This window comes from Centropristis striata, chromosome 14 (genome assembly GCF_030273125.1).
Source record: "Centropristis striata isolate RG_2023a ecotype Rhode Island chromosome 14, C.striata_1.0, whole genome shotgun sequence".
Lineage (NCBI taxonomy): Eukaryota > Metazoa > Chordata > Actinopteri > Perciformes > Serranidae > Centropristis > Centropristis striata.
The window spans coordinates 34,085,517-34,101,794 of NC_081530.1; the positions used below are offsets into that span (position 1 = coordinate 34,085,517).

General features: G+C 36.1%; 1 protein-coding gene across 1 annotated transcript in view; it reads right to left on the minus strand.

Annotated features, from left to right (window-relative positions):
* Nucleotides 1-4,805: 4,805 nt before the first annotated feature.
* The window catches only part of LOC131984798 (collagen alpha-1(XIV) chain-like), a 150,972-nt gene continuing 139,499 nt past the window's right edge, over nt 4,806-16,278 (minus strand). Inside the window, exon 20 of the mRNA XM_059349774.1 lies at nt 4,806-5,249. Within this exon, the coding sequence (XP_059205757.1) occupies nt 5,100-5,249 (150 nt within the window). The 3' untranslated portion in view covers nt 4,806-5,099. The remainder of the gene's footprint in view (nt 5,250-16,278) is intronic.

Genomic DNA, 16,278 nt, shown 5'->3' on the forward strand with positions numbered 1-16,278 from the left:
ATGTTGATGAGAATCAGCCTCTCTTCTCCTCATCCCTCAGATAATTCGGCCTCTTTTGTCACATTATCTGTCTCCAGTTTGAGTGTAAAAAGCCGATCTCCCTCTCTATGCTGGTTGTCATGGCTCCCTCAGCGCTCGGCTCATCCCTCATAGGTTCAAATCCCTGATTACAGCGTCTCTGTTGTCACACCATCTATCTTCCCTCTAGAAAACCCAATCATCCCCCTCTCCTCTCCTCTCCTCTCCTCCTCTGGCTCCTCCCCGGGCCATCATCTCATCCCTCACTCTCTAACGGGATCCATCCATCATCGGCGGCGTCGGAGGCCCCGCCGCTTAAAAAGCGGAGAGCGCCGTTAGCGTCGTTAGCGTGTGCTAATGTGTGTAATGTGGTGCAGAGGGAGGCCTGATGGAGGAGAGATGGATGGAGTCTCCTCCTCCTGCTGAGAGTCGACTGTTTGTTCTGTAATAATGCAGCTGCAGCAGAGGAAACATAGCAGCTATCAGTCAGTCTAACACAAGAGGAGAGGACGTTAGGACATGTTGGTGTCCTCAGCTCTGCAGCATTAAAGGGACGGATGTTGGACACTGACAGGCTGATGTCTCTGTTAACTGATCTGACTGTCTGGAGGCTCTGGTGGGAGGAAACACTGGAGCAAAGTTTAAATACCTTTAACGTTATAGGTGAGAGAGGAGCTGCTAACAGGTGTCAGGAGGCAACAATTATTACGTTTGTTATTGTATTATAATGGATTGGTACAGTCCATACATTGAACTGTAAAATAAAATGTTTAAATGTACATTTCCTTTATTAAAAATATTTACCATAAAATAAAAGTTGAAATTAATTAGTCAGTAACTGATATTGGGACATTACATATATATCTATATATATTAATAATAATAATAATTATTATTATTATTATTGTTGTTATTTAAAAATTAAAAACAAAAAAAATAATTTGCTGTATTAATCTACAGGATTTAAAAAAATGTTTTTATTGCATATACCATGAAAAAGTACATTTCCTTTATTACAAATATTTATCATAAAATAAAAGTTGAAATTAATTAGGTAGTAACTGATGGGGGGGACATAACCTATTTAAATATATATATATATATATATATATATATATATATATATATATATATATATATACACATACATACATACATTATTATTTTTTATTATTATAATTATAATTTTTATGATTATTATTATTATTTAAAAATTAAAAACCCAAAAATAAATTTTCTGTATTATTCTACAGGGTTTACATTTTTTTATTGCATATATCATGAAAAAGTACATATTTACCATAAAATAAAAGTTGAAATTGTAAAAAAAAAAAAAACGCATCACATTGCTGAATGTAAAATTAAGGTGAATTTGTTTTTTATTGCAGTGAAATTTTAATTCAAATGTAAAAAAAAAAGTCTGGCAGCAAAAGTTGTCATATACTTACCATCAAATTAATTATTTATTATTAATAAAAAACTTTAGTTATATATATATAACTATATATATATATATATATGTATAGTTATGTATAATATATATATTATATGTTAAGGTATTTACTGAATATGATCTGTATTTTTAAAGAAATTATCTGTAAAATAAAGTTTTCTTTTCTGTTACAACTTTTGCCGCCAGACTTTTCACAGTTTCTGACTTAATTTCTTTATTCTTTATTAGTTTCTAACGTAATTTCTTTATTTGTTTATTTTTTGTTTACAGTGCAGTTTATAAAGTTGCTGCTAAATTGTATCAGGAGGCTTTAGGGGAAGTTGTGGTAATTATTTGGTATTGTCTGGTATTACAATGGATATTACAGTCATGTTATTGCTTTAGACTGCAGGCACAACATGAAAACTCCCAGCAGACTTTTAATTGCCCAGATGGCTGAATCTCATTTACAATATGACCGAATCACTAAAACATGTATTCAAATGTTCCATTTAAAGAAAGTATTTCTCCCTTATTACCTTTTATAACTATAAATCATAAGGAGGTCCTAAATGAGCAGGTTGCCCCTGGTTCCTCCGGGGCTTTATAGACTCTCAGAGAGGAATAAATCTTTTATTTTGGCGGGGGGGAGGAGGATAAAGCCCCCTCCATCCATCTCCTGGATCTCCCCTCTGGCACCAGGAGGTGAATAGTGAACAACACACAGTTCTCCTCTGCTTTCACTGTTTGTTTCAGCTCAGTGACACTTTATATTAACCCTCTGGAGTTAACTGGAGCTATTCTGTTGGTTTTTGACTCTTTTTTTTCATTCTGCCTGTATATGCAACTTAAATAATGATCACCATCTCATGCTGGGATCATCTTTTTCATCACAACCTCACCTCATTATTATTTGGTGATTTTGACTTACTGGATCAACGTTTTGAAACACACAGAAACACAAAAAAACACACAAAAAATGAGAAAAAACCTATAAAAACACACAGAACAGACACATAAAAACCACAAAAACACAAAAAACACGCAAAAAATTAAAAAATTTAAAAAAAAAACAGATAAAATCACACACAAAAAAAGTAAACATAAAACATTGCATTGAAAATGTTGAAATGCACACTGGAAAACACACAGAAACAACACACAAAAACACACAAAAATAAATTAGAAAAAAAACATAAAAACACACAGAACACAAACACAGAAAAAACACAAAAACACACACAAAAAAAAAAAAAACACAGATAAAATCACACACAAAAAAGTAAACATGAAAAATTGCATTGAAAATGTTGAAAAAAAGTAAAATCATGTTACTACACTTGGTCGTGGTGATTTTTCCCTTTGCTGAAAAAGAGTTGACGCACAAAATTGAACATGGAAACTTGTAGAAAAGCCAAAACTTTAGTTGAGCTGACAGCAGGAAACATGCTGCTGAACGTTTCTACGTCATGAAGAAGTCAAAGAGCTGCGGTGCTTTTGTCGAGAATATTTCCCTAAACTAGGATAAACTAAGTCTTGGTGTTGGAGGCTGGCAGGTTTCAGGTTTCACAGATAAAAAACCTGATGGATGTTAGTCAGATATTCACTCTGTGTGTCTCCTCAACAACTCATTTATAGTGAGTGTCAGCTCTTTGTTTAGCTTTCTGCAACAACTATATCATCCCAAGAATCACCTCAATGAATACAGTTTATTGGAATAATGTATAAATACTAACAGCAGTGTTTCCCCGACCATTATATTAGGGGGGGTGGCCTGAATTTACTGTGAAAATGTAATGTGAGGTATTTGCTCTCATTTAGCTCTCAGAGTGCACAAGATCGATGCATTTTATTTAACCCTTTGATGCCCAACATGGTCTAAAGTGACCCCACTGAGTTTTTATGTTCTATATCTTTGCAGTGAATTCCATCATTCAATATTGCAGGTTTTCCTCAAATAACTTGATTTTGATCATCATACATCCTAATTTTTGTTTTCATTTCTTACTTTTTGAATAAAAAACCTTTTTTTATCACTACTCTTCTAATGCACAAGGTGATTTTTGACCCATGTTGGTCATTAGAAGGTGTTTATATGTTGTCACCAATTTAAAACCTGACAAAGAAGACACAAATATTAACTATCCTATTTTGTTAAATTGGTGTTTTTTCCAGTGGAAATTATTATTTGGTGGCTCTAATAAGTCTCAAATGTTAAAATATGTGATTTATGTATGTGATATGATCTGATATAATCTGGTGGTTCTAACAACTCTTTTAAAGTTAAACCTTCAAAATAAGACAAACATAGTTACACATATACTCAAACTGTTAATTTAGTGAATCACTTTTTGTATCACTATGCTTCTAATGCACAAGGTCATTTTAGACCCATGTGTGTAAACTTGATGTAATAATACAGAAACAGTTTTTCTTCACAACGTATGAAAGGAAAAATGGATATAATGATCTGTTGTAATAATAAAAAAGATATTCAAACACACAGCAGCAGTAAATAACATGGGGAATGAATTTGGGTCATTTTTGACCCTTGTTGTGTATCAAAGGGTTAAAAATGTACAAAGTTTTCTCCCGCTGGGTCATGCATGTTGGAAAATATGTGTGTGTGGTGATTTAAATATACTGAAATATTTGAAGTATCCTTAAAAAACCCAAATCCAACTGGCACTGTGGCATAGAATCAAACCATAATACTCTGGATCCATTTTAGCTAAAAAAACAACAACAACAACAACACTGTGGCACTTTTCTGTCATCAAACTGAGCTGCCAGCTTTGTGGTCCAGAGTCTGAAATGAAATGTGTCCTTTTGTGCCAAAAATGTGCAAAAATGGCAGCATTTGTTCTGGCTTTTGTTGTTTTGTTGTCTTATTTATTCTGAGAATGAAATTCAACACCATCAATGAATGAAAGGTGAGAGTTTTAATCGCAATATGCATGAAAATCGTTTTTCATCTCAACCTAAACCCTCTGGAGTCTTAATCTTTTTATTAAAAATATACGTTTTATTTACAGTAGTAACTGTATTTATATATGATATGTAGACAAGCTGAGAAAGTTCAATCATAGGAGCTTTCACAGTGTCACATTTATGTTTCTAGACCATTTTTAAAATGTGAATTTTCTTTCTACAATGAAAACTATTACTATTTTTAATTTACATGCAAATAGACTGTTTTATAGTTTTATTATTTATTTTTTTCTGCTGTTTTTGTGTGTATAAATGGTTAAAAATATTTTTTAAATGGTACATTTCCATAGAAACCTGTGTCTTTTGTTTGTATTTTGGGTTCCTGCAGCTTTATACTTTGTTAATTAAAATAAAACGTAAAATCTGACTGATAGCCACGTTTGTGTGGAGAAAAAGGAGCCATGCATAAACACAGACAGAAATTAATACATAGGAAGTTGACAAATTTGAACCAAAACCTCCTGGATTCAGAGGTTTAATCTTGATACTTTGTAGCATTTTTTCAGTAAAAAAGCGTTTAGCAGCCAAAGTCACTTTGACTCGGGGGACGGTGGAGACCAAAAACTAGCTAAAAGCGAGTTAAACGAGAGAGAATTCATCAGGTGGACACAAACACAAAGCCTCCTCCTGGAGGAACATGAAGCTCTACAGCTGTTAGTTAACCGGGGTTTGACTCACGTGTGCGTCCCATGCGTGAGGCGGTGGGCCCGTCCCCCTCGGGGTAGGCCGGAGTAATGGAGACCTTGTACTCTGTGTCTGAGAGCAGAGGCTGCAGGACCAGACTGCTCTGACCCGACGGCACCGTCCTCTGGAACACAAACACACAAACACACCACAGTTAAAATACAGCAGCAGAGAGTTCACAGGGAGTTAAAGACAGACTCAAACTACCTCTGATTACCTGGGGGCCGCTGGAGGCTGGATCATGACAAAAAAAGACACTAAATTATTTTAAAAAGACACAAAATGACACAAAAAATACACAAAATTACAAAAAAAAGACACAAAATTATAAGAAAAAGACACAAATTATGACAAAAAAAGACACTAAATTACTTTAAAAAGGACACAAAATGACCAAATGACATTTTAAAATAATTTTGTGTCCTTTTTGGTAATTTTGTGTCTTTTTTAAGTAATTTAGTGTTTTTTCAGTCATTTTGTGTCTTTTTTTGGTAATTTTGTGTCTTTTTTAAGTAATTTAGTGTTTTTTCAGTCATTTTGTGTCTTTTTTTTGTCATTTTGTATCTTTTTTTTAGTCATTTTGTGTCTTTTTTGTGTCATGTTGAGACTGCCTCCAGCGGCCCCCAGGTAATTAGAGTTTGAGACAGTAAGTAGTATTTAACAGTAGAAATGTGTATTCACCCATGAACCATTCACAACAATTAAACTCAGATAAACAACAAACTTTATCACCGTCTTTTAGAAATCCAAAACAAAGATTTTTCCCCTCCCACTCCCAACCCCTGGGGATCACAGCGTAACCACGACGATATGAAAATACAATTTTTGACCAACAAATTGATGAAATAACTGTTTGTATCATTGTTTTCTTTCTCCAGCAGGATGATTGTCTGACTGTTCTCTGAATGAGAAACTCACTCAGTGTTTTGAGCAATTATATATATTTTTCATTATTTTGAGACTTGCAGAGATCGATGAAAATCAAATCTCAAAATCACAAAAAAATCCTGCTCACTAAGAGATATAATATAATATTTCCTTATTCCACAGCCACTCCTCCTGTGGGACAGATCCTCCAATGAACCAGAAAAGAAAATTAAGATTACATAAGAACCAAAACAGAGAGGAAGTGCATTAGCCTGTAGATGGCGGCTTTGAGGCTTTGAGGTGCTGCGGCGAGGCTTTGAGGCGCTGCGGCGAGGCTTTGATGCTCTGCGGCGAGGCTTTGAGGCTCTGCGGCGAGGCTTTGAGGCGCTGCGGCGAGGCTTTGAGGCTTTGAGGTGCTGCGGCGAGGCTTTGAGGCTTTGAGGTGCTGCGGCGAGGCTTTGAGGCGCTGCGGCGAGGCTTTGATGCTCTGCGGCGAGGCTTTGAGGCTCTGCGGCGAGGCTTTGAGGCGCTGCGGCGAGGCTTTGAGGCTCTGCGGCGAGGCTTTCAGGCGCTGCGGCGAGGCTTTGAGGCTCTGCGGCGAGGCTTTGAGGCTTTGAGGCGCTGCAGCGAGGCTTTGAGGCGCTGCGGCGAGGCTTTGAGGCGCTGCGGCGAGGCTTTGAGGCGCTGCGGCGAGGCTTTGAGGCGCTGCGGCGAGGCTTTGAGGCTCTGCGGCGAGGCTTTGAGGCTCTGCGGCGAGGCTTTGAGGCGCTGCGGCGAGGCTTTGAGGCTTTGAGGCTTTGAGGCGCTGCGGCGAGGCTTTGAGGCTCTGCGACGAGGCTTTGAGGCGCTGCGGCGAGGCTTTGAGGCGCTGCGGCGAGGCTTTGAGGCGCTGCGGCGAGGCTTTGAGGCGCTGCGGCGAGGCTTTGAGGCGCTGCGGCGAGGCTTTGAGGCTCTGCGGCGAGGCTTTGAGGCGCTGCGGCGAGGCTTTGAGGCTTTGAGGCTTTGAGGCGCTGCGGCGAGGCTTTGAGGCTCTGCGACGAGGCTTTGAGGCGCTGCGGCGAGGCTTTGAGGCTTTGAGGCGCTGCGGCGAGGCTTTGAGGCGCCGCGGCGAGGCTTTGAGGCTCTGCTGCTGCTGCTCAGGTTAATGGTGTCCTGGTTTGTCTGTGAACTGGGCCTTTGTTACCTGCTGATCCCTGAATGAGTCATGGTCCAGCTGAAGAGAGAAACTAATCTGCTGCTTCGCCCCGCGGGCTTCTTCTGTCTCTGTTCCTCTCTGCTCCTTTGTTCCTCTCTCCTTCCTCTGCTCTTAATTACAACGACTCATTGATTTATATTCATATTTCATGCCGTTTGTCTTTATAAATCAGTGCAGAAGTGGAGCTTTTACTTTTACTTTTCTTTCAAACTTCTTACTTCTGCCAGTTCTCATTCTCATCTAAAGCCGGGAGACGCAACTGTGGCCGCCGTCGCTAACTGTGCACAACGTCAGCAGCTGATCATAAACAAACCAGCATGGCTAATTATGCTGATGGTGAATTAACCCGTATCACTAACTGTACACAGAGTGTCTGGTGCTTGTTGTAAACAAACAGAGATCGCTAAGTGAACACCTCCTGCAGCAGCAGCACATACACACTGTACTGCAACAGAGCTAACTGTTAGCCTGTTAGCACATACACACTGTACTGCTACAGAGCTAACTGTTAGCCTGTTAGCACATACACACTGTACTGCTACAGAGCTAACTGTTAGCCTGTTAGCACATACACACTGTACTGCTACAGAGCTAACTGTTAGCCTGTTAGCACATACACACTGTACTGCTACAGAGCTAACTGTTAGCCTGTTAGCACATACACACTGTACTGCTACAGAGCTAACTGTTAGCCTGTTAGCACATACACACTGTACTGCTACAGAGCTAACTGTTAGCCTGTTAGCACATACACACTGTACTGCTACAGAGCTAACTGTTAGCCTGTTAGCACATACACACTGTACTGCTACAGAGCTAACTGTTTGCCTGTTAGCACATACACACTGTACTGCTACAGAGCTAACTGTTAGCCTGTTAGCACATACACACTGTACTGCTACAGAGCTAACTGTTAGCCTGTTAGCACATACACACTGTACTGCTACAGAGCTAACTGTTAGCCTGTTAGCTCATACACACTGTACTGCTACAGAGCTAACTGTTAGCCTGTATCAAGGACACATTTATATTTAATACATTTTATCAAATATATGAAGTAAAATGAAATGACTAGAGAATAATTTATGTATGTGTATGCTGAGATAATCCATCCTGCTGACAGCTGTGGCATATTAACAGATGATTATTACAGGTTCTCCTCTGGCTGCTCACAATAAAACACCAAAGATTAATGACACAACACACAACCACAGATGTTGATGCATGATTTTGGGGGATTTTGTGCCATTGACAAGGATGTTCTGGAGAGCTTTTAGCTTTTAGCCAGCGAACTAAATGTTCATGTCACTAAAACGAGCCGTCTCTATGATCATTTCTGGGATCATTCTGGCAGTGTGACAGGTGTAACCACGGCAGCAGGACCTCCACATCTGGCCTCTTCACCTGCAACACTCAAATATTTCCTGCACAAACGGTCAGAAAGCATCTGAATGCCCGTCATCTGCAGCAGGATCCCTACATCACCTGTTCTCAACCTGGGGGTCCCGGCCCCAACTAGGGTCCCGAGATGATTTCTGGGGGTCGCCAAATCATTTAGGAAGTCAGCTCTGTCTCCACTGTGTTCAAGTGTTCATGTGTTTTAGTCTTTTTTTGGTCATTTTGTTTCTTTTTTTGGTCATTTTGTGTCTTTTTTTGATCATTTGGTGTCTTTTTTGGTCATTTTGTGTCTTTTTTTGGTCATTTTGTGTCTTTTTTGGTCATTTTGTGTCTTTTTTTGGTCATTTTGTGTCTTTTTTGATAATTTTGTGTCTTTTTTTGGTCAATTTGTGTCTTTTTTTGGTCATTTTGTGTCTTTTTTGATCATTTTGTGTCTTTTTGTGGTCATATTGTTTCTTTTTGGGGCGATCTGAACTGTGAGATTCTCAAAAAGGTTGAAAACTATTGCCCTACATGACTGGCATAATTATTATTATTTTTGGACTTGGTGCTGGAACTGGCCCACAGAGGCAGAGTGCATGTTGTTCTGTGTGAAGGAAATCTAAAATAAAGTGCAGAGTTGAGAGAAGGAGCGCTGACCGCTCACTAGGATTCCTCTCATTGTGACAGAGTTAAGTGGTTCTGGGTGGATGACAGGCTGCAGCACATTAAATCTATAAGAACATGAGACTCTGCAGGATGCAACCACAGAACAACATGCCACTGGAAGCAGCGCAGTGTTTTTGTTCTACAGATTTAGAAATTATTTTACACTCAGCGTCTGTTCTATGGAAAAAACTCCCCAAATGCATGAAAGAAATGAAAGAATGGGCAGCTTCAAAACAGTAAAAGGAGTGATGGGGGGACAGATTAGAATACATGATAATGATAAACTATATCACGATATAAAAATGTATATCAATATATTTTTAAATGTGATATGGTGATATAGTTCATTTTTTTTCTTTCTTTATATATAAATCGATCAATCAATCAATCTGGTATTTGGCTTTTACCGGAACCATTTTTTAGAGATTTTTCTGCTCATGCATCTTAGTGTTATAACATCTTCTCTTTTATTTATTCATTCATTCATTTATTTATTCATTTATTTATGATTTCATTCATTTATTTATTTATTTTCTACTTTTTATTAGTCTATTTCTATATATATATATTTATATTTTATCATGCTCTATTTCTTAATTATTTATTTATTGTTTTATCTTGTTTATCTAGCTTTTTTTTTACATTATTATTGACTTAGTTTTTATTTTATTTTATTTATATACATATATATATATATATATATATATATATACATATATATATATATATATATATATATATATATATATATATCGCCCAGCCCTAGATCAGAGTATTTATTGTGTAATGTATTTTCTATTACAGTGGAAGGAAGGTTTCTTGTGTTACTCTTGAACGTTTCTGATAAATTGGACTTGTCGAGCCTATAAATAGCCACATCAGGTGAAATTCGCAGTTCAAATTTCTTCTAAATGTATTTTTTTCCAAGATAAACTTGACCCTGTTAGAGTGGCACACGTGTGTGATAATGATGCAGTTAAATCAGCGTCTTGACAAGCCACAGCTGTCAGGTGGGAGGATGATCTCCTGCTCATTAACAGGGATTTTAACTCATTTGTGGACAAAATTCGAGTGAAAAAAAACATTTTTGTGCACTGAAAAGTCTGAGATCTTTTATTTAAACTTGGGAGTTAAAACAAAGGTGTTAATATTTTTCTCAAGTCAAGTCAGTGTTATTTATATAGCTTAAAATCACTAATATAAATGTGTAATGATAAGTAGTAAATGTCTGTTCAGACCCCAAAAAACTGTCCAAAACATAAATAAAACAGAATGTGATCATTTACAACCATTGTGACGAAGACAACAAAGTGATAAACTTCTGTTTTTGTAAATAAAAATTATTTTATAGTCTCCCAACTCTTTGAATTGTGGTTGTATATTATGTTGAGCTTAAATGAGACATTTCATAGATTCGACAGAAGTGAATTCATTAATTCACTGGTTCCAATTTATGAGGATTTGCTGCTTCAACCTGGTTTATATAATTTAAAACTAAATATCTTTGTTTTTTTTGGACTGTTGGTCAAACAAAACAAGCAGTTTAAAGACGTCTTAACTGGCAGATTAGTCAATAATGACAGTAATCTATCACTAATATTATAAGGATCCTGATATATAAACAGTATACTGTGAAGGGTTTTTTTCTGGATATTTAATTGAAAACAGTTTAAAAATAAAACAGCCAGATGGCAAGGTCTGTTTCCTTCTAATAAAGTGAATTAACTAAGTGACAAATGAAAGAAGTTGATCACATTCACGCATCACATCACAGATTATTTCCCACAACAACCAGAGGACTCAGAGGAAGAGACGCCTCACAGAACAAACTGGAATATAAACCCACCGGAGAGGGAAACATGTCTACATGATGGAATAAATGACAGCTAAAAGTCCCTGTTTTTATGAGAAGGTGGACCCAGTTACAGAATATATCACTTAAGACTCTAATACACTATTATTATCTAAAATATCCTGTTTTTTGGGAATACAGAACCAGATAAAATATGTGTCTTTTATTGGTAAATTTCTGTCTTTTCTTGGTCATTTTGTGTCTTTTTTGGTCATTTTGTGTCTTTTTTGGTCAATTTGTGTCCTTTTATTGGTCAATTTCTGTCTTTTTTTGGTCATTTTGTGTCTTTTCTAGTCATTTTGTGTCTTTTTTTGATCATTTTGTGGTAAATTTCTTTCTTTTCTGGTCATTTTGTGTCTTTTTTTTGCCATTTTGTGTCTTTTTGTGGTCATTTTGTGTCTTATTTGGGTCATTTTGTGTCTTTTTTGGTAATTTTGTGTCTTTTTTTATCATTTTGTGTCTTTTTGTGGTCATTTTGTTTCTTTTTTGGGTGATCTGAACTGTGAGATTCTCAAAAAGGTTGAAAACTACTGCCCTACATGACTGGCATAATTATTATTATTATTTTTGGACTTTGGAAACATGTCTACACGATGGAATAAATGACGGCACAATGACAGCTAAAAGTCCCTGTTTTTATGAGAAGGTGGACCCAGTTACAGACTATATCACTTAAGACTCTAATACACTATTATTATCTAAAATATCCTGTTTTTTTTGGAATACAGAACCAGATAAAATATGTCTACAGAGCTATTTGTGTGACAGATGAGACCCAACCTCAAGATGTTTTCATTTGTTTTCCTTTGTGATGTTAATTGCCTGTTAATGTGCATAAAGGCAATAAAGTAAAAATAAATAAATAAATATATATACACTACCGGTCAAAAGTTTTAGAACACCACAATTTTTCCAGTTTTTCATTGAAATTCAAGCAGTTCAAGTCAAATGAACAGCTTGAAAGGGTCCAAAGGTAAGTGGTGAACTGCCAGAGGTAAATAAAAAAAGGTAAGCTTAACCAAAACTGGAAAATAATGTACATTTCAGAATTATACAAGTAGGCCTTTTTCAGGGAACAAGAAATGGGTTAACAACTTAACTCTATGGAGTCTTGGGCTATTTTGTCCATTTTTTAATTATTTTCATGTCTTTGTAAGTCATTTTGTGTCTTTTTTTGGTCATTTTGTTTCTTTTTTTAGTCATTGTGTGTCTTTTGGTGTCTTTTTTGTCATTTTTTGGTCATTTTGTGTCTTTTTTTAGTCATTTTGTGTCTTTTGGTGTCTTTTTTGTCATTTTGTGTCTTTTTTTGGTCATTTTGTGTCTTTTGATGTCTTTTTTGTCATTTTGTGTCTTTTTTTGGTCATTTTGTGTCTTTTTTTTAGTCATTTTGTGTCTTTTGTTGTCCTTTTTGTCATTTTGTGTCTTTTTTTGGTCATTTTGTGTCTTTTTTGTCATTTTGTGTCTTTTTTGGTCATTTTGTGTCTTTTTGGTGTCTTTTTTGTCATTTTGTGTCTTTTTTTTGTCATTTTGTGTCTTTTGATGTCTTTTTTGTCATTTTGTGTCTTTTTTTGGTCATTTTGTGTCTTTTTTTTAGTCATTTTGTGTCTTTTGTTGTCCTTTTTGTCATTTTGTGTCTTTTTTTGGTCATTTTGTGTCTTTTTTGTCATTTTGTGTCTTTTTTGGTCATTTTGTGTCTTTTTTTTTAGTCATTTTGTGTCTTTTGGTGTCTTTTTTGTCATTTTGTGTCTTTTTTTGGTCATTTTGTGTCTTTTTTTTAGTCATTTTGGTGTCTTTTTTGTCATTTTGTGTCTTTTTTTGGTCATTTTGTGTCTTTTTTTTAGTCATTTTGGTGTCTTTTTTGTCATTTTGTGTCTTTTTTTGGTCATTTTGTGTCTTTTTTTTTAGTCATTTTTTGTCTTTTGGTGTCTTTTTTGTCATTTTGTGTCTTTTTTGGTCATTTTGTGTCTTTTTTTTAGTCATTTTGTGTCTTTTTTTTAGTCATTTTGTGTCTTTTGGTGTCTTTTTTTTAGTCATTTTGTGTCTTTTTTTTAGTCATTTTGTGTCTTTTGGTGTCATTTTGTGTCTTTTTTTGGTCATTTTGTGTCTTTTTTTTAGTCATTTTGGTGTCTTTTTTGTCATTTTGTGTCTTTTTTTGGTCATTTTGTGTCTTTTTTTTTAGTCATTTTTTGTCTTTTGGTGTCTTTTTTGTCATTTTGTGTCTTTTTTGGTCATTTTGTGTCTTTTTTTTAGTCATTTTGTGTCTTTTTTTTAGTCATTTTGTGTCTTTTGGTGTCTTTTTTTTAGTCATTTTGTGTCTTTTTTTTAGTCATTTTGTGTCTTTTGGTGTCATTTTGTGTCTTTTTTTGGCCATTTTGTGTCTTTTTTTAGTCATGTTATGTCTTTTGGTGTCTTTTTTGTCATTTTGTGTCTTTTTTTTGGTCATTTTGTGTCTTTTTTTTGTCATTTTGTGTCTTTTGGTGTCTTTTTTGTCATTTTGTGTCTTTTTTTGTTAATTTTGTGTCTTTTTTTGTCATTTTGTGTCTTTTGGTGTCTTTTTTGTCATTTTGTGTCCTTTTTTTGGTCATTTTGTGTCTTTTTTTTGTCATTTTGTGTATTTTTTTAGTCCTTTAGTCCAACATAAAATGTGATTTTGAATCTTTTTTTTTTTACTTTCAAAACACTATCATGCTCAATAAAGAATGTGCATTAATTTCAGAGTACACTGAGACATTAAACTGCATAATTTTCAATTCAATTCTGGAAAAGTTGGTGTGTTCTAAAACTTTTGACCAGTAGTGTATGTAATATCTATATAAGGTGACCCGGAGTAAGTGGAGTCAGCTATCAATGAGAGATGTGGTCAGACGTGTCATCACTGTGTTTGGGTGTATAAAGGAGGATGTTGAGAGGTTTCCCTCCAGATAAACAAACACAGCTACTCTTGTTTTCTTCAGATGAATCTTTCAGCTCGACTTGTACGTGTTCATGTCGACTCCTTTCATTCCTCTGTTCCTCTTTTTGTCGGCCTGCTTTGCATTCTGAGCGTGTCCAGTCTCGCCCGGCTCCATCCACTAACCCTCCACAGCCCTCTCCGGGAAAAAAAAACGAGACTTTCTCCGAGGTGTCAGTCAGACAAACACTGCAGGCCTTGACAAATCAATTGTGGCCCAGAATGATGAAAAAGGCAGCAAGTCTCTAAACTGTCACCGAGCCGCATGCATAGTCGGAGCCAACCACCTGAAGCAACACTCCTTTTACTCCACTTTGTAAATGCAAACATGGTTTCATAAAGTATTTATAGGATTCAGAAACCCAATCTAGCTGTGATAGAAGCTGTGTGCAGCTCTGGAATATTAAGTCTGATCCATGGGAGACCTGGTGGAGCTGCAGCGCTCCGAGGAAAACTGCAGCAGGTGACGGAGCCGCTTTCAGGTGAGACACGGGACCATTCATCTGCTGTGTGTCTTATTTGGTAATTTTGTGCCTTTTTTGGTCATTTTGTGCCTTTTTTAGTCATTTTGTGTCTTTATTATGGTAATTTTGTTTCTTTTTTTACTCATTTTGTGTCGTTTTTAATCATTTTGTGTCTTCTTTTTGGTCATTTTGTGTCTTTTTTATAATTTTTTGTCTCTTTTGGTCATTTTGTGTCTTTTTTGATCATTTTGTGGTCAATTTGTGTCTTTTTTTGGTCATTTTGTTTCTTTTTTGATAATTTTGTGTCTTTTTCTGGTAATTTTGTGTCTTTTTTGGCAGCACAACTAAAGCCTCAAGACAACACAGGAACCAGCTTTAACCCTTCATAATAACTGGAGCTAACCTGGAGAAAACATGGGAGGAAACAAATCTCATACAAAACCATTTCAACTGTTATTTAATCTACTACAAAGTCCAGGGAGCAGTCTGGGCCACGAGCCTCCACTGTCTGAACTCTAGGAGTCAGCAGACCATCTAACAGCACCAGACTAGAGCTGCTTTAACCCATTCAGGCCTAAAACGCCTGGAGAAAATGCCTGGAGAACCTCTGGGTGATTTTAAAATCAGCCCCTAAAAAGTGTCAACTCTTCCTACTAAATAATAGATTTTTCTGTAGCAGATAGAAATGAAATTCATAAAGTATTTGAGAGCTTATAGCTGTTATATCTGAGCTCCCTCCGCTATAGTCGTCTTCACCATGATTTCAGTTCTGGAAAAGTCCCATGATGCATTGAGACACTCCCACATGTATTCTCATTTTGTGTCTTTTTTGGTCATTTTATGTATTTTTTTTGTTTTTTTTGTCATTTTGTGTCTTTTTTGGTCATTTTGTGTCTTTTTTTTAGTAATCTTGTGTCTTTTCTTAGTAATTTTGTGTCTTTTTTGGTCATTTTGTGTCTTTTTTGTCATTTTGTGTCTTTTTTGGTCATTTTGTGTCTTTTTTTAGTCATTTTGTGTCTTTTTTGGTCATTTTGTGTCTTTTTGCCATTTTGTGTCTTTTTTGGTCATTTTGTGTCTTTTTTTCATCATTTTGTTTCTTTTTTGTCATTTTGTGTATTTTTTGGTCATTTTGTGTCTTTTTTCATCATTTTGTATCTTTCTTTTAGTCTTTTTGTGTCTTTTTTAGTCATTTTGTGAGTTTTTTGGTCATTTTGTGTCTTTTGTTGGGTTTTTTTGGTCATTTCGTGTCTTTTTTCAGTCATTTTGTGTCTTTCTTTGGTGATGATTTCAAAGTTCTGGAAAAGTCCCATGTTGCATTGCAACACTCCCACATGTATTCTGATGCATTTCATTGACCAAGAGACCGAAAATAAGTGGAAAAAACAACAAATATTACAAAAGCACGTATCCTCTTTCCTCTTTAATGGTAGAATAACACAACAGCGCCTCCGACAGGTTTAATGGTAGAAATGGGGTAATGCTTTCCCGCCTTAAACGGGTTAAAGACAGGATTACTAGAGTCGTGTAGTTATGGGCAGTGTCGATCAAATTTGCACGATGACAACATTGATGTTTATTTATTTTATTTTAAACTTTATATGCTGGATATTAATTACATTATTTTATCTTTTACTGGTGACAAACTTGATTGGTTAGTGTGGATCAAGTGGAAATCTTTGGGCCTAAACAGTGAAACCAGTGAAGAACTTCTATTCCTTCTACTGGCCAGCAGGGGGCGACTCCACCGGCTGCAAAAAGAAGCCAGGTTGTATGGAAGTC